Source organism: Dermacentor andersoni, chromosome 9 (genome assembly GCF_023375885.2).
Source record: "Dermacentor andersoni chromosome 9, qqDerAnde1_hic_scaffold, whole genome shotgun sequence".
Lineage (NCBI taxonomy): Eukaryota > Metazoa > Arthropoda > Arachnida > Ixodida > Ixodidae > Dermacentor > Dermacentor andersoni.
This window is the reverse complement of record NC_092822.1, coordinates 108,180,893-108,207,439: the sequence shown is the minus strand read 5'-3', so window position 1 is coordinate 108,207,439 and position 26,547 is coordinate 108,180,893. Positions and strand designations below refer to the sequence as shown.

At 45.7% G+C, this 26,547-nt stretch overlaps 1 protein-coding gene across 1 annotated transcript in view; it reads right to left on the bottom strand.

Moving 5' to 3' along the window:
* Positions 1–235: 235 nt before the first annotated feature.
* Positions 236–26,547, bottom strand: part of LOC126528479 (putative phospholipase B-like 2) — an 88,970-nt gene continuing 62,658 nt past the window's right edge. Inside the window, exons 10-12 of the mRNA XM_050176357.3 lie at positions 25,800–25,952; positions 18,226–18,385; positions 236–463 (exon numbers count right to left, since the gene is read on the bottom strand). Of these exons, the coding sequence (XP_050032314.2) occupies positions 290–463; positions 18,226–18,385; positions 25,800–25,952 (487 nt within the window). The 3' untranslated portion in view covers positions 236–289. The remainder of the gene's footprint in view (positions 464–18,225; positions 18,386–25,799; positions 25,953–26,547) is intronic.

Below are 26,547 nucleotides of genomic sequence, written 5' to 3'. Positions count from 1 at the left end.
TTGCACCGGGATAATATAGTGGTTCTATTCTAACGCTATTTCCTATCTCGCTTCGTGACTGGTCCTAACGGCACGGCGTCTGCTTTGCAAGCGGGATCTGCCGGTCGTGAATGGCGGATGATCAAAGGGGAACAGAACCAAGCGAAAGGAATTCTTCCAAATGACGACCCAGCTTTCTATCCCTGTTCCATCGTGGTGAAGGTGATGCTCATTCCATAGAAAAAAGACAAAGGACTTGTTTGAGGCAATTGCGCTATGATTTATTAATATCCTAGTACGTGCCATCTCACTACCTGCAGGATCCCCAGTGGTTTAGCACGGGGCCAAACTCCCACCGGTCGGGGTGGCCGACGTGGCTGTCGTTGAAACCACTGGTGCTCCACTGGAACACCGGCTGCTGGCTCCACGTTGGACCACTGATAGCGAAGAACTGCTGCTCTTTGAATTGTTGGTAGGTGGTGAGCTGAAAACAATAAGAAAACAAATATATAGATGCGCACTCACACTGTAAAGTGCCGAGTATCGTGCATTGTCTGCGAGGCCCGATAAAAGCTGCAGTCCAACAACGTAGCAGGCCTCGAATGTCGAAGCTTCGTACTGCGTTCATACTGCTCAACGTACCGGCTAACGGTACGTTCGAGCTCGTTGGCAACTGTTTTAACGATACGGGTTGACTTGCTGGCGCGACGATGCACCCGATCTAAGTGCTGCAGCGCCGCAGTAACGGCGCCCTGACAGCCACGAGGCCTGTCACAACGCTATCATTCATTCAGATAACATTCGTGCACCCGCCTACGCCCTTCTAGGGTGTGCGCGTGTATGAAAGTGCACTATACGCCAGCGGCATTAGAGGCGACGCGCATCGACGGTGCACTAGATGCGCGTTCCGCCTAATAACGCGGCCGTTCGTAGCTCTTAATTTACAGCCCGCTCAGACCGCCGTAGACACCAGTGTGCGCATAACTGCAAAGTAGCAGTGCTAGTGTTTGGCGCACAATGCGCGTGCCAGTGGCTGAACGCTGCTAACACTGCCGTCGGGCAGTGCGTGAACCACGAACCGCGGCAGCATGACCTCTCATGTCCGTATGATCGCAGTAGCTACAAGAAGCAGCGAAAGTGGCCCAAAAGACAGAACTTCCCTAACACAGCTTCCGCATAAGAGTAAGCCAAACTTCCACTAAGCGTAAGCCTAACACACACCGTCCGCATTGCCCAAGCGGTGCGGTTATACTGCGCTGTCTCGGGGCAGCATCTCCAGCCCGCTTTCTTGGGTGTTTCGGTACGGGCACTACATGTATAGCCGCAGGAGTAACAGGGAGTTTCAGATCTTGCGCACCCGAAGTTAAGGGACGTCAACGAGCGGGCTTGCAAAAGAACGCAAAAAGAGTACGAGGGATCGCGAAGGACCTACAATGGAGTTCGGGTTTGGGCAAGAAAAGTCACGTTAGTAAGCTATTTCTAAAACTTCCTGTTGACAAGCGTCGCTCGCACTGTTTTCAACCGGAGTCGCCACGTAATATGTCACCGTAGGAGGTGGCAAGACGTCAATAAACTATGTTGTGCTACCTTGTGACATCATCGTTGTAGGAGTGGATATTCTCTATATGCAATGACGAAGGATAAGAAAAACAGAGGGTCAATCTCTTTTGTTGTTTTCGTTACAATGACACGGATGCAGCAAATGTGGAAATAAGAAGAATGGAAGTCTACGAAAAGACAGATTGCTGCAGGCAGGAACTGAACCCACAGTTTCGTCAGGGTGCTGAAGAACAACTGTCTTGCAGCTTAGTTCATACTGAGTTCTGAAATCGATGGTTCGACGACAATTCGTCTTGTCGGGAGTAGGCATAATGAAAGGTAAAACAGAGAAAAGCGCACCAAAAATGAAAAGGTTCGAAAAACATCAAAGACACGCGGACCAAAATGAAAAAGGTTTGAAAAGCTTCTATATTTCTGAAATTTTTCTTTAAACCTTTTCATTTATTGTCGGCGTTTGTCTGTTTTGCCTTCCATACTGAGTTCTGTAGGGTAATGTGTAATGAAATTCTGTAGTGTAGCGGATGACCTTTCCTTTCCTACCTCTACTTTTTTCGCGCACCAAGACTACAGAACTGCGTGTGTTTTTTTTTATGCTAGCCCAAAGTATATGTATGTGGCTTGAGTAAATGAACATCGTGGCTAAAATGCAAATATGTTAAGGAATGATTGATGAGATTTGTTGTCCAAATCGAGCATAACGGTGGTGAGGTTCAGTAGAGTACACCTTTCGTGGGTAATTTTTCCGGCCTTTGTGCTCTGCAATGCGTGACCAGTGCTCGGCACAAGAGCGCTCTTTATTCCGCCTTATAAGAAACGCGGCCAAACCCGCAACCTCTTGCTGATCTGCTTAACAGCATAACCACAGAGCCACTGCTGTTTTAATGAACATATTAAAAATGTCTCGCTTTTATTCCCTTGAATACGTTCGCTACCACGAAAAGACGGTGACGCTGGAATTTCAACGGTATAATTAGCAATTCCAGAGTACTTCTGTGACAAAAAACACAGGGGGTATTCGAATAGCGCATTAACGTAAGCAACAAATACTAAAGAGATATCACAGTTTCACTATAAGGGCGAAGCAATGAATGCGATAGCAACATGTAACAATACAAAATGTAGTGTATTGTAATGTAGTGTAATGGGCAGGATGGATTGAAGTAAGCCTGAGTTGCCTAAGTAAAAACGATCTGTTGCGCTAGCGGTCCTGTGTTTGAATCCTGCCATTGGAGAGCTAAGTTTCCCTTAGAGACTTTACCACCACTTTTCCGATCGGACATGTTCCAAACCTCTTTCCTGGGCCGATCCCGGAGGTAGTCCACGGCCGCGTCAGTAAAATTACATCATTTTCAGGTTTGAGCGCTGTTACTATTTCACACTTTTAATATTTTGCCTAAGAGGATTTAAGGTCAAAGGCATATGCTGTCGGTGTTTTGTTACGTGAGATTTGTTTGAATGAATGAATGTGTATTGTTTAGTGGCGCAAGGGCCAGGGATGGCCAAAGAGCGCCATGACTGATAGTGTTTTGTTAAGCGCTGATTTGTGAGTTTCGATGGTGGGATGTAACATGGCTGTAAAGTGGCCTAAAATCAAACCTTATCATAGAAGCGTAAAATGATATGTAGTATAAAATTATGACAGTGATACATATAGTCTATGGATATAGTACGCGTCGTAAGTGATCATGAAGCTAAAATGCAAGACTATGGAATAAGCACCTATGCCTCCGGGAGGCCTTTGAGCCCAAAGGCTGGGAGGCAGGTGCTTTCTTTAATGCAGTTACCGCAGCAGAAACCTCAGTTAAGAGGCCGTGCTACGGATTTCCTGGTGGTATGACTTGAAAGCTACGTACATCTTTTAGAAATTCGAACAACGATTCATATTTAAAGAGAGGTTCTATACCTATGAACATTTGAGGATGGAGTGGAATTCGCTGCCGATGTGGTAGTGGAAAATGCTTTTTCCTATTTGTGTCTAATTCCCTGCATTGCATCAGGATGTGAAGCACGGTTAGTGGCTCACCACATTTATCACACGTGGGTGGATCGCCGCCGGACAAGAGGTATGCGTGTGTGCTGTATGTGTGTCCTATCCTGAGTCTGCAAAGTGTTACTTCTGTATGGCGGTTCTTTGATACCGGGGGCCAGTTGCCAAGATACGGCTTGATAACATGTAGTTTATTTTCTGTTTCCTTGTCCCACATGCGCTGCCAGAAAGCCCTTAGCTTTTTTCTTATTGAGGGCTTGAGGTCCATTACAGGGACAGTCGTGGAAGTGTTGGAAGCGTTCGTGTGAGCCGATGTGGCTAGCTGGTTAGCCAACACGTTTCCCTCTATCTCTCGGTGCCCCGGCACCCAGCATAGGACGATATGCTGCTTGGACGCATAGGTGGTTAGTAATGCTGAGTAAAGAGATACAATGACAGGGTTTTGATATTTCTTGACACTTTTCAAAGCGTTTACGACGCTCAAAGAATCTGTGTATATAACTGCCTTTTGGATATTAAATTCTTTAATGTGTTTAACGGCGGCCAATATCGCGTAGGCCTCTGCTGTGAAAATACTTGTGCTAGGATTCAATACACCGGAATCCGAAAAGGATGGACCGACCGCTGCGTAAGACACGCCAGAATAACACTTCGATGCGTCTGTAAGAAATTCAGGAGAGGAGTACTTGTGCTGTAATTCGAGGAAGTGCATTCGGATATGCGCGACAGGCGCGCGCTTTGTAACATCTACGAAAGATGTATCACAGTGTATAGGTTGCCACTGCCAGGACGGGGCCGTATAACCGGGGGCATAAGGTAGTATTCAAGCAGTGGAACCCTTGTTTCTTCAGCTTTGTCTCTAACACGTAGTGAGAAGGGCTTTGCCACTGTGGGCCGGTTGCGGAAAAGTTGAGAACTGAACAAATCGTTTATAGTGGAATACGCGGGGTGCTCACTGTTTGCGTTCACTCTCAGAAAATACATAAAAGACGAATATGTTCTCTGCAGTTGAAGTGACCATTCATCCGATTCAACGTACAGGCTTTCCACTGGGCTTGTTCTGAAGGCGCCTGTGGACAGGCGAATTCCTAGGTGATGGACAGGATCTAGCATCTTCCGAGCAGTTGGAGTAGCCGACTGGTAAACTATGGCTCCATAGTCTAGCCGTGTGCGTATGAGGCTTTTATATAAGTTCATAAGACATTTTCTATCACTGCCCCATGTTGTGCGGGACAGCACCTTTAAGATATTCATTGTTTTCATACATTTGTTTTTAAGATACTTTATGTGCTGTATAAAGGTTAATTTCGCGTCTAGGATTATGCCTAAAAATTTATGCTCCCTATTTACAGGCAGATGCTCACCATGCAACACAATTTCAGGATCAGGGTGCAGGCCTCTTTTTCTAGAGAAAACGACACATGTGCTCTTTTGTGGGTTCAGTCTGAACCCGTTCTCATCCGCCCATTTGGAGACATTGTTAAGAGCAAGCTGGACCTGTCGCTCACAGATTGCGAGAGAACTTGATTGAAATCCTATCCACACATCGTCAACATATGTTGAATAGAAGACGTTACGTGGTTTGTGTAGACGAAGAGAATTCATTTTTACTATAAAGAGCGTGCAGCTGAGCACCCCGCCCTGCGGCACTCCAGTTTCCTGTACAAATTTTCGTGACAGAACGTTGCCCACTCGAACACGGAATGTGCGATTAGACAAATAACTTTCGATAACACTTAACATATTACCATGTATACCTAACTGTGAGAGGTCTCTCAATATCCCAAACCGCCACGCAGTATCATATGCTTTCTCCATATCTAGGAATATTGATACGAAAAACTGCTTATGAACAAAAGCTTCACGGATACGTGCCTCGATACGTATGAGATGGTCATTGGTGGATCGACCCTCCCGAAACCCGCACTGGTATGGGTCGAGCAATTTGTTTGACTCGAGGAAGTGTAGTAGGCGACAGTTAATCATTTTTTCGAATACTTTGCAGAGACAACTTGTTAGTGCTATAGGTCTGTAACTTGTTACAGAGGAAGGATTCTTTCCGTGCTTCAGAATGGGAATTATTATAGCCTCCTTCCAAGCAGAGGGGATCTCGCCGGAAAACCATATAACGTTGTAAAGGGAAAGGAGGGTTTTCTGTGTTTCGGATGGTAGTTGTTTTAGCATCTCATATATTACGCGGTCTGAACCTGGGGCGGATGTATTACAACAGTTCAGAGCTGCCTGCAGTTCTGCTATGCAGAATGGTTCGTTGTACGCCGCACTTTTTGCACATTTTCTTTCTAACTTTTGCTTCTATATTCGTGTTTTGTAATTTAGGAATGTTTCGGAGTAGTGTGACGAGCTGGATATGTGTTCAAAGTGTGTACCAAGAAAGTTGGCTTGATCTTCCAGGCTTTCTCCGTGGCTATTTACTAAAGGCAGGGAATATGTTTGTTGCCCATTGACTTTTTTCACTCTATTCCATACTTTCCTCTCATCTGTGTACGAGTTGATGCTTGATATATACTTCGCCCAACTCTCTCGTCTTGCTTGTCGGCGCGTTCTCCGCGCCCGGGATTTGACGTGCTTAAAGTTTTCCAGGTTTTCTGCTGTTGGAGAAACGCGAAGCATCGCCCACGCTTTGTTCTGGTTCCTCCGTGCTTGCCTACATGCATCGTTCCACCAGGGAACACGCCGTTTGGAACCAATGCCGCTCGCTTGAGTAATACATTTACATGCGGCGTCAAGTATAAAAGCTGTAAAATATGCAACAGCATCATCTATGGTTATACCGGACATCTCAGACCAGGTCATGTGTGTAAGAGTTCGGTACTGTTCCCAATCGGCTGAGTCAACCTTCCGCCGAGGGACCTGCGGGGGAAGTTGATCTTGTTTCGGCGTAGTTAGGATTATTGGGAAGTGGTCACTCCCATACGGGTTGTTAAGCACATTCCATTTAAAATACGGTAAAAGCGTCGGCGATAAAATGCTAAGATCTATGGCAGAGTATGACTTGTTGGCCAGGTTTAAATATGTGGGTTCCTTCGTGTTTAAGAGACATGTTCCAGAGGAAAAAAGCACCTGTTCAATGACACGACCTCGCGCATCACAGCGTGAATCACCCCACAAACTACTGTGTGCATTAAAATCACCGAGAATCATATAGGGCTCTGGGAGCTCATCTATTAATGATTCTAAGTCGCGTCTGTGAAGCTGATAATGTGGTGGTATGTACAAAGAGCAGATGGTAATGAGTTTATTTAAAAGTACGGCTCGAATGGCCACTGCCTCAAGGGCCGTTTGGAGCTTGAAATGCTGACATGCTATACTTCTATCAGCAATGATAGCTACACCGCCAGATGATGTGATAGCATCCTCGCGGTCTTTCCGGAAAGTCATGTATTGTTGGAGGAAGTTAGTGTGCTTGGAAGTTAGGTGGGTTTCTTGAACACACAGCACTTTAGGTTTAAACTTACAGAGGATTTCTTGGACATCATCTAGGTTTCTTAATAGTACTCTAACATTCCACTGTATGACGTCATCCATGTTTAAAAAGAAATTGTGCTGTGTGTATCAAAAGTGACATTACTTTACAGAGCCTTTGTTAGGCCCTGTAATTGGTGTTTTGTCTTTTTTGGAGCGGTCAAGAGAACCTCGCCGCTCCTGCGACGCTACTTGCGCCGTTTGGCTTGGACCGGTGTCCATAGGCTCTTGCGAGGCACTGGACACCCGCTCCAGAGAGCGATGTGTGCGTCGCGTAGACTTCATCTCAAGCGATGAAGTCTTCGTCCCTACCGGGGCAGAGGTCGACAAGACCCCTGTGGCCTCTGCGGTGCCCTGGCTTCTACCGGAGCTTGAAGAGGCCACTGGTGTGGACAGTTTGAGAGCTGGCAGGGCAGCGCTGGCTGCTCCCACCGTAGGGGCGGGTGGCGCTAGCCTCGGCACGCTAGGCGTGGTCCGGGCTGCCGCCAGAGGCTGTTGTGGTGCCGCTCCCCGTTGCACCACTTCAGCGAAAGTTGTTTTAGGAAACCCTTTGTCGTGCTTCACGGAATGTTACGTTCTCCTTAAATTTTACAGTAATTATTTCCTTTTCTTTCTTCCAGGCTGGACAAGCTCTGGAGTATGCAGGGTGACTGCCGTCGCAGTTCGCACAATGTACCTCATTATTGCAGTCGTCAGCAGAGTGACCGGTTGTGGCGCACTTTGCACACATAAGTTGTCCTCGGCAGCTCTGGGATGCGTGACCAAATCTCTGACATTTGAAGCAACGTCGCGGGTTCGGTATGTAGGGTCGAACATGAAGTTTTACATAGCCGGTTTCAAGTCTTTCGGGTAGAGTAGTTGAGCTGAAAGTGAGTATTAAATGCTTTGTTGGAATTTCATTGTCATTTCGTCTGATTTCGATGCGCTGCACATGGATTACGCCTTGGTCCTTCCATCGATCCAGGAGTTCTTCTTCATTCAATGTCATTAGGTCTTCATCTGATACTACGCCTTTTACTGTATTCATGGTTCGATGTGCGCTCACAGAAACAGGGATGTTACCAAAGGCTACGAGGTGTGCGAGTTTATTGTACTGTTCCTTGTCTTTTAGCTCGAGGAGCAAATCCCCACTTGCCATCTTTGTTACCTTATAGCCAGCTCCAATGGTCTCTTTTAGGCACTTGGCCACAAGAAATGGTGAAATTGTTCTTGCTTTTGTAGATAATTGTTCGCAGTGAAGTACGTGGAATTTCGGGAAAGTTTCTTTGGTTTTTGGAATGAATAGAGAGGTTGCATCGGTGCGTACCCTTTTCGAGGCACGATCGGGTGAAAACGGGTTCGAGGATCCCATAGAAAAAGTGGTTTGTTCGGCAACGGCGTCTGCCACCCACCACGGAGCCCAACAAGGGGACGTGGCAGAACATGTAAACAAGTCTGCACAGCGCCAGCAGTATGCCGTTACTATAACCCAATATGGTATACCCAAGGTAGGACAGCCACACCAGGTTAACCCTTGCCGCCAGGAAAATTTGAAGTGAATGGAAAAGATGAGAGGATAGGAAAGATTAAAAGTAGAAGAGAAAGACGAAGATGAGGGTAGAGAGAGACAGGAAAAGGCGACTGCCGATTTCCCCCGAGTGGGTCAGCCCGGGGGTGCCGTCTACGTGAAGCAGAGGCCAAAGAGGCGTGTTGCCTCCGCCGGGGGGCCTTAAAGGTTCGAACACCCGGCATCGGCTCAACCCCCAGGATCCCCCTTTCCCCGGACACGGCTAAGCCGCGCACGGCTACACGCGGGAGGGTCCAACCCTCGTGTGCTCGGGTCCGTGGTGTCGCAACACACCAAACGGCTGCTGACGTAGACGCCCCTGCGGGGGTGACATTTGTTTGTCGGCTGCCATTCTTAAAATTCTGAGGTACCATTTTATCAAGGATGTAAGACCTGGCATCCCGGTAGGAGCAACGTTAGTGATAAAAGGTTATGGCAATATGGCCCTCATATACCGCATGTCATACAGCATGGAATATATCATGCATATGCCTAATATATATGCTAAACCTCACGGCGACGACAAAAATTCGCTTGGAGTGTTCATTAATTACTATCGCAATAAAAATGAAAATCTAATGTGTGCGTATGCCTGTGCAGGTACGGCATGTCGTGCGCGCAAAAGCGCACAAAGGTCTGCTTCATTTATATATATGTATAAATGTTGTTCAAACTTCTCACGTAGGATGTATATATCCTACGTATATATATATATATATATATATATATATATATATATATATATATATATATATATATATATATATATATATATATATATATATATTTATATATATATATATATATATACGCCCTTTAAATGGCAAGATACGACAGATTTGGCCTAAAATTCTTATTGCTTTTTTTCGTTCCAATGCTGAAATACATACTGGATTGTATATAAAAAAACCTCTGCAAAACTAAGCCAGATGTGCTATCTCAACAATACTGTTGAACTGCCAGTTAAACGTAAATGCATGGTGCGGGACTGTTCCTCATTTTTTTTTCAATTGAAAGCCAGCAGCGCACCACTTTTTGTATTACATGAATGATGAAAAATGAACAAGTTGCTTGCGCTCATCAAACATAGAAACATATTGAATAGTGAACATTCGAAACCGCAAGGCCCTCTGTGCCTAATACAGCTATGGCCTCTAGGCCGAGTGCCGTCTGGAAGGAAATTGGATAGTTCCTTTCCTGCCACCGCTAGGCAACGTGCCGCAGCCTTCTCTGGCAGTTAATTTAGGAATTCCGTGCATTTTCATTTAAAAGATTTAGCGTTCTTCCACGTTTTTGATTTTCTCAGGCAGAGGTGCTTTTCCCTTTCATCTGACTCAGTGCCTTGGCGCCCAATAACGGAGATGAATAAAAAAAACTTTAGGTCTTCAGTGTTTTCCAAGAACTGCGAGTTTGCTTAGCTTACAAAAATATTGTTACGCGGTGGAATGTATCTACCAACAAAGTAAGCCAAAGTACATTTTTGTTGCCTGCTGGCAACTTCGATGTTTTAGAGTCTACGAATTGATCGGCAGCATTATCGCAATTTCAGTGAAGCTCTGAGTGATTTGGAAAGATTCAAATTGTTGTGTTGCGCCTCGCTACCCTTTCCATATGCCACAGAATAGCATTTTGTTCACGGCTAGGCAGAGACAACATATTCAGAGTTCCTAAAAGCTCACAAACCGTTTTTAAAGTCATGTGTGTCTAAGCTGCACAAAGCATTTTATTTCGCCCCAAACATCATTTGAAATGCCACATTTACACACTCTCTTTCACGGAGCTGCAATATTCAGTTACTTAATTTTGCCTTGCATTAATCAAGGCCATGGAATGTAGCGCGTCTTGTGTACAGAAAGAAAAGCGTGCTACAACTTAGGTGACAGCTCAACAATTTTGCCGGGTGTCATTGTGCAGCGCCGACAGGATATCTGTCAGGAGAAACACTTTGACAAGTTGAATGTGTGTTCTTAAGATGCACCTGTATGCACATAAAAAAATAAGCGCTTTCCTAATGGGAACAATTTTCTCACTGGTATGAATACCCTCTTTGCTACAAGTATCCACATTTGTAGGCGAAGTTTATAAAGCCAAGTGCACCTCAGAGAAAAGCTCAGTGGTATTGAAATAGCGCTTCTTTCACAGCCTGCATCATCGTTTACATAGCTTATAAATGAGGGCACTGCATGTCTGCAACGCGGCCAATAAAAAGAAAGGATATGGCTGACACCATGCTTAGTATTTTAGTTAGCAAGCGAACGTTTGCAAGTTCATACGGCCGATGAAAGTACGGCAGTCTGCTAATTTGCTATCGCAATTGATGCTTCATCTTTTGGCCGAAACTGCGTCTTTCTTTTGTTTTTCATGTGTTATTCCGGCAGGTGTTCTGCCGAGAAGCGGCACCGAGTAATGTCTATAACACGGCGGCCTTGCCGTGGCACCGTGTCATAACAGGGCGGCCGTGACTCAAAGTAAAGCATCGCTGGTATACGTGTTTGAACGCCACCTATGTGCATCAGCACCCTGCAATGAACTTTGTCTGTACATGTCGCGCCACCTAGCAGCGGCGTTGAGCACCCGCGAGTAAGCCCTCACCGTCATTTCACAATGATTCGTGGTGCGCTCACGCCCACCTGAAAGCCTGCTTTTCCAATTTTTCAAGGGTTTCATCGCGGCCACTCGGCAGCTCCTACGTGAGAAGTTTGGACAAAAACAACAAGCACAGATACTTCTGCGTTAACTAATGCCACAACGGCGAAGGGGGTGTCGGCATCAAATTGTACCGCTTCCCTTCAAAACCGGTGGAAGCAACCCGGCGACTGAAGTGTATCGTCGTGGTTCCTGTCGGTCTTGCGAATTTCTGTTAAACGAACTAAGACGTAAATACAAAAAAAAGAAAAAAAAGAACCAGCAGCGGCATCCCTAAAAACACACAATAAACCGTACATTGCACAAAAACGGGTGAACTGATTCCCGCTGTTGTACATTAGTTTAGATATTGTATTGTATTGTATTGGGTTTTATGGCGCATAAGCAACTCAGGCTATCATGCGCCAAACACATGGTATAATTTATTTCAAAAATTGGGTATCCTCAGCGAAGGTCCTTGCCCGGACAAGGACTCTGAGGAGCCCAACAAACCAAATGAAGACCTCAGCCTTCTTCTCAGGACTGAGAAAATGGGCGAGGTGCATCATAAGATGCTTGAAAAAACTGGGCAAGAATTTTTAGAATTAGTAGTTCTGTGATGTATTATATTTCGTTTAGGATCGCTGCGTCTTTCAAAAAACTAAAAACAGATGAAGTTTCTACTAGTGGGTTATCTCCTAAAAGCAGACTGGGATGAAAGGGAATGCGTTCATTGTAAAATACAGTAAAATATGTTTTCCTTAGCCGTTCGAGTTGTGTGCACGAGAATAAAATGTGATTTACAGTGAGTTCATCTCCACATTTCTCACATAGTTGTTTAGCTTGTCTTGCACCAAAACAAACGCGCAGTGGTTGTTACATATCAAATTTAGCTTCGTAAGCGCTGCGTGCTGGAGCTTTGTACGTACTGTGCTTATTCCTGCGCTAAGGTCAAGACGCAACTGCTGGAACCGGGCTCATTCGGGCCGATGTTTTCTCGTGCGAAGAACCACAGCACTAAGGTTGGAGTGCACTGCAGCACGCGTCCAGTATTCGAAAATTAGCATTTCTCTGCGATTCGAAGGTGGCCTTTACAATGTCTTCTGTCATCTCATCGTCGCGGGTCCTGTGAACAACTCGTCTCGGAGATACGCGAAATGCACCATCACATGATCGCGAAAGGACACGACGTCGTGTTTCAGTGGCTGCATAGCCATTGCGGTATGTCCAGCAACGACCTCACTGACGAAGCTGCCAGGAAAGCATACGAAGGAGCAGCCCTTCTTTCTGGACCTTTATCGCGGACTGACGCAGCCCAACACTTAAGCAAGCTAGCGCACCGTCTGACATTGGAGAAGTGACACACACCTGACTTTACCCAACATCTATTGCATTCCCTCGATCCATCTGTGCAAATGCGGCTGTTACCAGGGCTTCCGCGCAATGAGGAAACAATGCTGTGCCGCTTACGCTTGGGCGTCGCATTCACCAATGCATATACGTTTTTTTTTTATTGGAATGGCTGATAACGTCGAGTGCATTGCCTGCAGTGTCGAGCAAACTATAGAACATCTCCTCTGCTACTGGCCATATTTTGAAAATGAAAGACATGATCTCTTCACAACTCTCAACCAGTTAGATAGAAAACCGTTCACCTTGAACAAGATCTTGGGACCATGGCCTCGCATATCGCAGCTACAAAAGGCCACAAAAGCGCTGCTGCGATATTTGAAGGCTACCGGATTGAGTCAGCGTCTATGATCCGGACTTAGGGACCGAACAATATCCCCAGTGGACTTTCTCTTCTTCCTTTAATCTTTCCGTCCCCCTTTCCCTTTCCCTAGTGTAGGGTAGCCAGCCGGGCTCATTCCTCGTTAACCTCCCTACCTTTCATTTATCATTTGCTCTCCCCTTCTCTCGCGCACGCTAGCACACATTTGTTGTCTTCACGTTGTTTAGTCTCAGCTGATTGCTTTCTATTATGCCTCAGTGGTAATGCTTCCTCACATTCGAGACCGCACGACAATACTAGACTACACTCCAGGCACTCTGTCAACGGAGAAAAAGCACGTACATGCCAATTCGCCAAAATTGTGAGGTGCAAGGCACGCTCTATGTAATGAAGCTACAAATGACGGTTGAAAAACGTCCACGGTCATATTTTCTCACTTAAGTGGTATAAAATAGTGATTTGTTAATTTACTTTGAGTTAAACGTCATAAGCATGCTTGCTTTATTGTGACAAACATTTCGCTACTTGCCGTGGTTGCTTAGTGGCTATGGTGATGGGCTGCTAAGCACGAGGTTGCGGGATCAAATTTCGACCACGGTGGCCAAATTTTGATGGGGGCGAAATGCGAAAGCACCCGTGTACTTATATTTAGGTTGACGTTAAAGAACCCAAGGTGGTCCACGAGATGTTTTTAGAACTTGTGTCCACATTTGTGGACGCGTCTTTTTGCCTCCAAAATGTTTTTTATGTCGCCAATTTGTTTTTCTGTGAGCTACTGAAATTGTCTGAACATATGAAAACAGCTAGTAATTTGGTAGCTCAAATTTTTCTCGTAGTAAGTGAAATATGACCACTACGTTTGCTAAGTAGAGATCGACGAGGCCTGCAGCTTTGTAGTTCAGTTATTACTTCAGTTGTACTTCAGTATAAATTTCATCTGCGGCAGTTACGAGCTCGTACAAGCAAGGCTCGACAAATCATGACCAGAAGACCATGTTCCTGAAGGCATCAGCATTCCGTGTGGAATGCGACATCTTTGCAACAGAATGTCGTACTCAGAAACTACGAGGACCGCCATAGAAGCTACGAGGACCAAGCGAGACCTTATCTCCATTGTAGGTCAAGTAAGTCGCCGAGCTCCAGAAGATGACGCCTAACGATCAAAGTTCAAAGTTAAAACACTTTGACAAGATGTAAGCTCCCATTTTTCAAACTGGCTTTGAAAAGGGCACAGTCTTATTTGCAAGAAGATTCCTTGTAGGTATACTTGCGAATAAGGAGCGTAGGCTTGCGCTGTTTTCCCACGGCTGATTTAACGAGAATGCTAGGAATGCTGTCAACGCAGTATTTAGGAAGCACAAAGGCCTCTCTGACTAAGACCTGCTCAAACAGACACAGCAGAGGAAAGACGGGTCCTCATGAGGAAGGGGGCGCCAACTTCGACAAGAGTCCTGTAGTCCCCTGTATTCACTGCCTTTCGCATAGTCTAAACAGACTGCGCAGTGAGCAGACATCATTGTAATATTTTCGCCACCGAACAAACTGGGTTGACCCTCTGCCGGAAAAAAATCCAGCAAAACTCGCAAGAAGAATATGCGAAAAAAAAAAAAAACCCGTAACAATAGGTCGAATGCCACGTAGGTGTTACATATGACACTCCAAAAAATTGCGGAAAAGGATTCATGGGCCAGGCAAGCAGATGTCTGAATGAGCAACTGAGTGAACGCAGAAACAAAGTGAGAGAAACGACATCTGACAAGTTTTGTTTTGTAATTGCCTAAAATGTAGCTGCAGTCCCCGTTTTCAATATGCGATTATTCTAGGCAGAAATTGGCATGGCTTAACTCGCATAGAAGCAGACTAGATCGCCAGATATCGTGATGCATGCGTGAGCATGCATCACGCCTGTTGCGATGTGAAATAAATAATTTGAATTTCTGTGCATGAGCTGAAATTATCAGTGTCAGCATTTTCTTTCTGCAATTGGTGTGTGTAATATTTTTTGCTTGCTATTATCTTTTTTTTTTGCTTTACGAATGACTACGCTAATATACGCATTTGCTGATGCACGGGGTAGAGGGTGTAAGTATGGCATGGCACCTGCAAATAAAACATATTGTTGGAAGTTTGCGTTGTGTCTGTGTTTTTCATGTGCTTTCTTGCTTCTTCATCGGTATGTGCTACAAATGCATTCAAGAAACAAATTAAATTAGCTGTTGGATACTTAAATTTATTCGAATTGTACAGCGAATTCGTTGTAATGGTCTTAATCCTGCAGGCGTTCACCATACATATAAAAAAATAGGATCTCGGTTGGGATATAACCAATCCTTTGTTATACAGGTTGTTATACAGGCCACTCAGCTGTAGTGGTGTATGTTGTGAATTCTTACAACTGCACTAGCTCTTTCCAATCGTCGAAGTGTTGCTACCTTTGAGGTCCATGACAAGTTCATTTACAGCGTCCTGTATCTACATCGTACCATCTGCACGCCTTTCTATAGTTGTTACAAATAACCGCGTAACCAGGAATACTCTACGCAGCTCAGTGCACTTAGAGTGCAGTGCCGGTGCCTTTACCATTTGCATAAAGTACATGGAATACGCGCAATACGCACATTTCAAGGCGAACAGAATAATTTTTGTTGTAGGTGAAGGATTAGGAATCAGCCCACGTGCATATTGGTAACGTTACGAGATCTGGTCTTTTTTTTCTCTTGTCAAAAAAATTATCGACATCAAATGGGACAGGGTGTGCGGTGACACCCTTTATTGGTGAAAACTTAATCGTCAGTACGGTCGCGTGATCGAATGTGATGGCTGCGCATGGTCACTGAAGCCAAAAACTTTAACCTGTCATGGCCTTCCAGCTTTCATCATGATGGTGTGTGCTCTTTTGTTAATGGAGCCTCTTGCGCACATTTTGACTTATTATCATAGCGAAGATTGCTTTCAGAGCTGCGAAAATTTTCTATAGTCGTTATGGTGCATAGGTCTGGTGAAAGTTGAAAATTACAGAACTATGGACCAGTGTCCCTGCTTTTCCCGTCCGCCAAAGTTCTAGAAGTTCTTATAGGCAGCAGTTTCGCCTTTCATTTCAAATGCGAAATGCCACAGCAACAACATGGTTTTGAGCTTGGGCTATCTACTGAAGCCAACCTCGTGTCTTTGTCTAAATGGTGTTGCATCTATTTTTGAGGAGAGAGGACAGGTAGAGTGTGCTTGTTTACTAGAAATTTTGAAAATCTTTTTCTTCATAAAAGTCTAATGCATAAGTTAAATACGTATGGTGCCAGTGATGCTCCCTGTTTGCTTCCTAAGGGATACTTTTTATCCGTGCAAAGCTTTTGTGTACTAGGAACTTTATCAGAACCGCAGAGCTTAATTCTTGGGTCCATTTTTCTAAGTGTGTTCATAAATTATCTTTGCAGTATGTTGGCAATATGACACTGTTCGCTCCTGTTAAAGACATAAGAGCTGTCAGGCTCTGCAAAGCGAAGTTAATTGGCGGTGAAGGGAAGTCATTCTAACGGCTTATCTAAAATTCAGAAAATACCTTCTTAATGCATTTTACTAGAGGAAAACAGTGCTGTTGATCTTACATCTTGGCAGGCACACCGTTTAAAAGAAAGCTATGGAACTAAAGATATGGGAGTTCATTTTGTTAGTAACCGAAAATTCAATGAGTATGTAAGCCATATCCTAAGTGCTTTCTTTTGCGTTCTTGGCTTTGGGCAACCCCGAAAATGTCATGCCTTTAGCAATTCAGATTTTTTAGCTGCATTGTTTCAAACTCTGGTTAAAAACTTGGATAGCGTTGGATAATTTGAAATAACACTGATGTTGTTGTTCAGGATGAAATTAATGCCACGCAGATTTGTTAGTATGCTTCTCGATAATTTAGTTACGGGATCTTACGTGCCAAAACGACCTTCTGATTATGAGGCACACCGCAGCGGAGGACTTTGGAAATTTGGACCAACCGGGGTTCTTTAACGTGCACCTAAATCTAAGCACATGGGTGTTTTCGCTTTTCGCCCCCATCGAAACTCGGCCGCCATGGTCGGGTTTCGATCCCGCGACATCGTGCTTAGCAGTCCAACACCATAGCAACTAAGCAACCACGGCGGGTATACTTTTCGATAGGTACAATGGTCGTTCCTATTATTATATTACATAAGAGCTATTGACTTGTGCAACAAGAAAATATTTAATGGCGACAGAAACAATGGGACCTGGAGATTTTTTTTTTTTTCGGAAGCGTATTTATGTTTCTGTTTGCCGATCTTGAGTCATACTTCAAAATCTCTCTTCAACAACACGAGAACGGGACGAGAAGGGACGAGAACGCTGGCGGCAACCTTTGACGAAAGCCGGCGGTGTGTTTTTTGAAATAGACGGGGTCCTTGTTCACTGTGCGGCATTCATATTTGTGGGATGGTTTCATTCGATAGGTGTTGCTTGGAGTGCGATTAAAGATGAACAATGGAAGAGCCTTTCTTCTGGTTTTCTGAAAAGACCTGCAGCTTTCACTGCCGTAGTATCCTTGGGGAGGGTAGCGATTACCAGAAAGAAAACGCGATGGCCGCGTAGTCGTCATCAAACACCTGTAACTTCACTGCCGCGGCGCAATAGTGAAAATTTCTGGCGGCTGGATGTGCCTTGCGGACTGACCATCGCTGCCGCAAGATAGAAAACAGTGGAATTAGGCGCACACTGACGGAGACAATGTAGAGGCTTGGATAAAATTTAAGCGTTCTCGTGCTTCTCTCTCCCTGTGGCATGAGCACTAGGTTTTAGCCACAAGGTTATGTTTGACGCTATGATCGAGTGATTACGCTCAAACTACCGTACGGTTACCCTGCTCATCCAAGTTTTTCTTAGAATTCATATTACAATTATAAATATGTTTCAACCTAGAGTGTTCGATGAACCTTATTTTGGTCGCTGAAATGTAAGTCTGGTCTCATCTGGTTCGTACTCTGCAATAAAGTCATTTCTTCTCAGATTTTTCAACTTGGCCAGTTATGCATTCATCGCTCCTATGAGTATTACTTCGTTCGAGCACCCTGATTCCTGTCTAATCTCCTTTCGTAGATATGTGCAATCTCTAGAAGAACGATAATCATCATCGTCATTGTTGTCATCATCCGTGCCATCTCGGCAGCCGTTATGCATGTGTAAGTTATTTTGTAAATATACACCGTCGTGCAATATAACAAATTTCCGAGCTCACAGTGGTTGAACAGCCCTTTAGGGACGATAACTTGAAGCTGAACAGAACTGAAAAGTACCCCGCAGGTCGTCGCATACCTTCATGTCAATACCACCGACTGGCTGTGGGTACATTTTTGGAATGTCGTACTTCCCGTGCGGATCCAGCAGGTCGTAGCGGGACGATATGGCGTACACTGGGTTGTACGGTGGAGTGCAGTTGCATTGGGAGAACGGGTCGTGGGTGTAGTCGTTGTACCTTGAGAAACAAAAAAAAAAAAAAGAAAAGAAAGAACGTCTTAGATAGGAGCACACGCACGACACAACGAAAAAAAAAAAGAAAAACAGACTCCGCAACGCTGACAAAGCGACCTCGACAGGCCTTGCCTTTCTCTACACAGAGATACTTATTTTTATAAGAAGCTGGAAATACTTGATTGAGTGGTGGCATACGTAACATGCTACTTCAGATGGTCAGCGAGTTATGTGATTACACACCCTGGTCATACGCACACGTATAAGCACTGTATGCTAAGTATGTACCAGTGTTTAACTGCGGAATAACAGCGTTCAGCATCATCGAGATCACAGTAAAAGAAATATTGCTAATTCTCGCGTTTAGTTTCGGACTTACTCGTAATACCATCTATGGAGTTCAATGCTTCGGAAAGTAACAGTGCGTTGGACGATGTCACAGTAATGGGCCCGGATTAACTTGGCACTAGGGATTCTGAAACCATCACCTTAGCCTGAGAATACAAGCGGTTGCACATGGCTGTGACAACCGGGAATTGATTCTGCGACCTCGTGATAAACCGATACCTTGTAAAAATTGAGTCGCCACAGTGGTTGTGCGTGACTTCATCGTACCTCAGTGCGCAGTGCAATTTCCATACCCTGACAACGACACCGGTAGCTGAGAATTCTGCTTGAAGAATGAATTCAACCTTTGCTTAACAACAAGGTTTGTTGGCGCTTGTACTTAAAGCGTAAGTTTTGTTTGTCTGTTGCCCGTGGTTTGGCGTTCGTCACCATTTCCTTGCCGGATAGATTTTGGATATGCACGGACAACTTGTTGTACTGGGCATGTGTCCAATAAAGCAACCTGCTAATGGCTGCTGCCTAGTCTAGTCACTCGGTACGCACAACCTGGTATGTGCCGCTAAGTATGTGCCCATTCTTGGCCAATTCCCTAGAAAGGACATTCCACACAAGGGGTGTGAAGCCTTCAATGTATTTAGATATCAATCAATCAATCAATCAATCAATCAATCAATCAATCAATCAATCAATCAATCAATCAATCAATCAATCAATCAATCAATCAATCAATCAATCAATTTATTTCTCTTGTCCACAGAAAGAAGTGAAGCAGACGCTAAAAGCTGTTTGGTCTGATGGTGCATGCACCGTCAGGCATCCTACTTCTCTGTGCATACACCCCACATCGACTTTCTTCCCTCGTCAGGCAGACAGCCAGCGGCTACGCCATCCACAACTGCTTTGTCGCGAACTCAAACAAGCTTCACCTCGTTTATATTACAACACTGCATTGGATGTGCATGTTATTATTTTTTCGCTCTTTTTCGACATAGTCTGTCTGCTCAAGCCTCGCACGAAGAGATACGTGTTCGTTGCCGCAGGAGACCTCACGCATCACCAACGGCATAGCAGAACAGTAGGCCCTTTCAGCACATAATTTACCTATCACACACAGACACGATACTGCGCATTGACCTTTACTACATTTCTAACTCTTTGTGACCCGCCGTGGTTGCCTAGTGGTTATAGTGTTGGGCTACTAAGCACGAGGTTGCGGGATAGAATCCCTGTCACGGCGGCCACATTTCGATGGGGGCGAAATGCAGAAAACACCCGTGCACTTAGATTTAGGGCGCTTTAAAGAACCCCAGGTTGCCGAAAATAATCCGAGATCCCCCACTACGACATGCCTCATAATCAGATGGTGGTCTTGGCACGTAAAACCCCATACTTCATTTATATCTCTTTGTGCTCGCTGCGCTGTGAGCAGATATAGGGAACTCGCGGTGCCTCAGGAACCGCACCTATAGGCTACACTAGGAGTTTCATGTTACTTAAACCTTGATTGAAAAGAGTGAGGGGAACCGAGAGGCTTGATCGTTTTGTCATGTTACATCTATTAGATTGAATGAGGCAATGAAGCCAGAGCAAATATTGACTGATATCTTGAAATAATAAATGAGAGGGAAGACGAAAACGGACGAAAGGGCAACTTTCCGCCGGTGGGAGCTGAACACATATTTTCCGTGGGGAAGCAGAAAGAGAGAGGGAAAGCGTCTTATTGAAAAGCAAGGTGGTTAGTCGGCGTATCTTTGCATTCATGCTGCTATGCAGGAAATTAGACGGAGAGGCAGAAAGGCATTGGAAGATTGTGGACAAAGGAAAAGAATGAAATAATGAAGAGAAAAAAAAATGGTGCAGGCCTTGTGATTGAGTAACATATAATACAGTCGACAGAAACATTACGGAAAGAGTAACATTTTCCAAGAACAAGTAAATTTTCATTTGTGTAGTTGTCTGCAGAAGCAAAGATTTCCGATCACTGGTAGATAGAAGACTAAATAAACGACGAAAGAGCTTAGTTGTTCTGTCTCATCTGCGTACAACTTAGCACTGATTAGTTCGGGATGACCACGTGGGTAGTAAATAGGATCCGCCATGTAATACAACTTTATATGCTGTAGCGACTAAGCAACACTTCATCAACTCCGCGGCGAATATATTGGTGGATGCAATCGCAGTTCCTAGGCGAATTTCTGTGAAACGCATAGAAACACCTTGTCTTCTTTTTCGAACAAATTCGTATAGTTGCGAACTGCGTTAAAATGAAAACACGCACATCGGACGCAATGTCGTAATTTAACTGACGCGAAGCTTGTTCATGTTAGCGGGTGACGTGAGCACAGCCTCGTAGCCTGTAGCTCTTAGCTCATTGTGTCACGAGAGCGTAGACAATGTATGGTGCTTGTCGAGAAATGAATGCTCATTGATAGGTGCATATATAGTGAAGTACTTCTACACATATCTAAATACACTAAGGATTTCCTTGTCACTTGTGTCACAGTACCACATCCGATCTGGGACATTGGTCAAGACGACGCACATACCCAGTGCCATAAACTCTGCTGTGCGTGCCCAGTGCCGAAGATACCCAGTGGCACATACTTCGCCACTCCAGCTGGCTACTAGGTGAGACAGCAGCCAGCGCATAATTAGGGACCCAAGTTGTCCACACATATTTCTAAACACTCGGCGGCGAGGAAACGAATAAAAAAGAAACCTAGAAGAAGGCGGCCAACAAAGTTTAGAGTGATAAGGAGCAGGGCGTTGAACTGAAAAATAAAAACAAAGTACCGGTTCAGTTCAGGTCCTCGTTCAGCGCGCTCCAAATTTGTTCCGGTGCAGTTCCGGTTGGGCGAAATAAAAATTGGAGGACGCTTAAACTTCGCCTTCAAGAGTGGAACGTGATAGCGCTATCGCACCCCGTTCGCACCGCCCACTCATTCGCTCGGCATGCTCTTGAGTCGCACAAAGACATAGTTTTCATATACAACATTTCTAAGTCCACAGCACAACCTTTTTCTAAATATTTGTTCCAGAAGCACCAGTGGCGTAGCTAGGTCGTCTGGCACCCGGGGCCCGTAGGTCTTCTGTCATCCCCTCCCCCCCCCGGGGTGTAGCCGGCGGAAAGAGGGGTGTCTTCAGACGTATATGACACCCCCCCCCCTCCCCGCTGGCCCTTTGCACCCGGGGCCCACGGCCCCCCGGTCCCCCCTGTTGCTACGCCACTGAGGAGCACCACGCAGACGCATGACTCCTCGCCAGCAGCACGGCACACATCGCAGGGGACGCTTTCCCACCAGACGCGCTACGGCGCAGCGATCACGTTAGAGGCGTCCCGTATCGGACGCTGCACCTAGGAATCGCACTGTGAGTGGAAAGAGCCGCGTCCCCTAAACACGAGGGTTCGAGTGACGCACACTGGAAGTTGGAAAGGGAGAGAGCGAGAAAACTTATTAAACGCAAGGGTATTGGGGCATCCTCGCACCGGTCCCCGCACGGCCCCAATGCGCTCAAACGAGACGAAGGGGAGAAGCGGGCGTGTGGCGCGCCACCTTTCGGGGCAGCGCCGTACATTGCGAGGAGGGGGTCTTCAGTGTTTGCCGCAAGATGGCCCTGCGTGTGCGCCAAGCGCAGAAGAAATGTAGTGGAAACGTACTTCGCTACTGGTTTGACTGCGACTTCTGTAATTTACAGGCTCATAATTACCGATATACACCGCAGTATAACTTTCTACGGCACGTTTCTAAGGCAACACCGCATTCACTAGAGGCGCTTTTGTCCCGCTTTGAACCATCGAACTCACGACTGAGTGGTAACGTCTACGTCTCACACTCCGGAGACCCTGGTTCGATTCCCACCCAGCCCATCTTGCAAGTTGTTTTTACTTGTGAATTGCCTTCCGGGATTTTTCGCTCACGGCCAACGCCGCCGACACCGGCTTTTGTGCGACACGAGCTCCTTAACGCTGTCGCGTTAAAACTTGACGACAGTTCGCGAATCCTGGCACAACACTGAAGCGATCAGCGAACCGGTTCGGCACAGCGATCTTTATTCTGTCCCGTGGCGACATGCTGCCCAGGGCTGTCCACTTGTCCGCATGGTGCACGAGCAGGCTTTGTCACGAGGTGCAAGAAATGTGCTCCCTGGCACAAGGGAGACAGAAGTCAATGTTTCCATTTCCCCTGAATATCACTTAACTTTAATGTTGTACAGCTACAGCAGCCACACAAAGACGTCCATCACGGGCAGTGTCGTCGCAAACGTTTGCGGTACGCGCTGCGGTGTCCCTACGCATCGTCGCTCTCTCTTTTTTTTTGAGTTTCTCTTCTTTGTCATCTATATTGCGCACGGAGAAAACCTATGTTATAGGAGTGTTCGCAGCGCAAATTTTCGAATCGAATAGAATATGAGGATGAAGCGTATACATCCGGGCGCCCGACCACTGCGCGGCAAAGCGGGCAGTGGCCGGGCGGTTCAGGGCTGGGCCCTTCTTTTTTCCGTTGTTTTTTGCATACTCGTTGGAATCATGATGCGCGCTTGTCGAATAATCTTTTCGCGTTGCTGTCATCGCCGCGATTTTAGCAGAGGCGTTATCCAAAAAGAGGTATCGTAAAGCAGCGGAAACACCTCTTGACAGAATCAGTAATGACGTTTTTCCCTACAGCGTGCAGCTTACGAATAGAGTGCACACATACGGATAAAGGTTTGTGTTCATATAAAGGCATAATTAGTGAGGACACCTGTATGGCCATAGGGTGGGATTAGATTTCGCGCCTTGGCAGCAGCATGGCCAGTTAATCAGTTTTTGGAGGGAGGGTGCTTCGAGTAATAACTACAAAACTGGTGGCGAGTATAAACGGCGGCATGTGACACAAGGTGAATTCACATGGTACTACACAAATTGCAGCTCAAATTTTCTAGCCTGTAGCAAAGAACGAATGCAACAAGTGACATTTTCCTGAGTTTACAGACCTCTTATAAAAAAAAGGCAGGTGAGGATCAGTAATGCTTCAGAACGATGAACAAGGGACAGTTTGTGATAAACACCTCGGCGATCTTGTTCGTGCCATTGCACGAGGCGCAGAGCCTTACACGAATTGAACGCAGGCGAAACTGTCCAAGTCACGCACGTATTGTGACCCGGGATTCACGCTTGGAAACCGAAGAGCGCGCTGTAGTCTGCTTAGAGACGCCAATCGTGCGTTGAACCACGGCATTCCAGCGTTCTTTACAGCTGTCTTCACCACGTACTGAAAAGATGTATGACGGCATCTATTAGCGACCACATTGTTATTGTTACAGGAAGCCGATGTGATGAACAGGTTCGTTTTCCTAGTTTCCATCCTTGATTTCATCAGATTTGTAGCTCTTTGCGAGTCCTCTGCTGCGCGTTTTATAATGTGTCTAGTAATAGTAGCGAGCTGGCCTAACGGTCGAAGCGAGAGCTTCAGCAGAAACAGTGGCTGCTGCGTTGTCCCTCAGAACGCAGTTGGCGTGACCGAGTTCCTAAGTGTAACCGTCTCAGTCAAGCTGGCCGTACACCTATCGCACATGCCGAACATACCATACAGCGCATACCTATCGCCTATCCCCATTCTCGCTAATAAAGCAGCTCGTGAGCCGTAACGACGTTCTCGTCGGGTGCACCCCTCGAAAAATAATTACTTCTAAGAAGGTGCCCCTAGAAAACAATTCTGTTTTTCTGTTCATGATCTCACTTGAGCCAGTGGGAAAACTGTCTGCCGCTTAATCCGTTTGACTAGACCAGCTATGAAACTGTTCAACTTGTGACTGGAATGAGCCAAAATATTATCGCAAATGCTGCAGTAAACAGTGGTTGTCGCTGGTTGGGTGGCGCACCACCTTGCAGAATATGGCGTCAACTGTGTAGGCTGCGGGGTGTGCGCAACCCCCCCACCTGATGGTGCATCAACTAGCTTTATAATGCGCCAGGATAATTTCTGAAAAGAATTTGGCAAAAAAGCGATCGCGTGGTCCTCAAGAAGGCAGCGGCACTAAAAAATGTACGTCTACACCCGCAAATCATTGAGCTGCTACGAAGGACCCGCTGGGGCAAAGATGCCTGCCAGGACGTTCAGGTGCGGTGGCAGGGATAGGAAGCGCAGCAACGCGTTGCCCCACATTGACCTCTCCGACCTAAGGGCGCGTGCTTAGAAGTTCCTAACAGTGAAGTCAACGAAGAACGTTGGCGTCTTGCGTGGCCGCAAGGGAGTTAAACGTAGAGCGGTTGTGTGCATTCAATCCATACGCATAGACATGTTGCCTCACTGTCCGAGAATCCGAATTTACAACATGCTCCTAACGTCGAGAAATAAAAAGTGCTTGGTAAAATTTATTTATTCACTGTACGAGTGGTTATTGCATGACCCTTACGTTCATCGCTACGGATGATGCGTTACTGAACAAGGCAATCAATAACACGCCCCCGTCTATGCCGCTTCTGGGTTTCTCACTTCCACTGCATTTTCTCTAAAGCACACGAAATATAATGGTAAATTCTACTGGCCAATCTAGAGCGGTGTGCAGAACCTACGAGAAAGAAACGGGACCCTGCACGGGGTGACCCAACTCACATCGCCCAGCGAAAAATAAATACGCTCTGGCAGAGAGTGCAGCTAAAGTTAGGCACCGCATCCGTGCCACATATCGCGTTTTCACTTCGACCTTCAGCAGAAAACTGTCGAGCCACTCGGCTAAACCGGAATTGACGGGAACGCGTCACCGGGCTTCAGATAAAATCCGTCTCTCCTCGGCGGATCAACGATGAGCGCTCCGTCATGGTGCTAGTTGATCCGAATCGACCAGAGCAAAACTCAAGCTTGCTCTTGGTCGACCAGTGCAATTGCATTTTTGTGACACGGAGCAAGAAAACGGGCGGCAGGTGAACCAGTTGAATTCACTGTAAGATGCTCGAAGTTCTCAATGTTGGAAGGCTGTGTTTGAATTGTACTATGTAGGTCAGCTGTATCGATGACAATTCCGTTGACTTATGTATCGGCCGCTCATCGCCATTGGTATACGAAAGTGGCTAGGACATACCACATTACCTCATCAGAGCCGTCATGGATTCCACGTCAGTGACGTTGGTGTGGTATCGCCTGAATATGTTTGCTCTCGGTGTCTTGTCGTAGCTGTAGTAATCTCCATACTCTTCAACAAGCTCTGTTTGACCGCTTATCACGAATATGTCCTCGAAGTAACTGCGAAAAACAAGAGAAAACAAAATTACACGGGTTATAAGTAGCTACAACTTGCGGTTATTTATGTGCGAGCCGATTACCAATGCTCGATCACTTTGTGCTCGTGAGTGGGCCAAGTTTCACACAAGTGTCCGTCATGTTTTATTGCAAAGTAAAATGTCTGAGAATATAAGGTTGGTTATTGGAATTTATGTGCCAATATTGCTCTTTTATTTTTACTGTAGGATTACCCATATTTCTTCTTACTCTTTGTAGTTATTTTCGTGTATTCGGTTGCGATATAGTGCTACTGTTTTCGCTTACTGCCACGTTATTCCTGCATACATATTGCCCTTGTTTATTATAATTACCTAGCGCTTGTTAAGTTATGGTAAGAGCTATTCAGGCTGCGTCAGTGCAGGTTTTCTCCAATCATTCTTTAAGTATAATATATTACAATAAAAATAACTTGTTGCTATTACGGTAAAACATGTTCCTCAGACAGGGAAAAAGGGCTTCGACAATCCGGTGGGCATATCCGCTAAAAAAGTGAAATATCCCTTTCTGCATTAGACCGCGAAATCTTAACACATAGGCTACCGGCCTCCAGTACGAG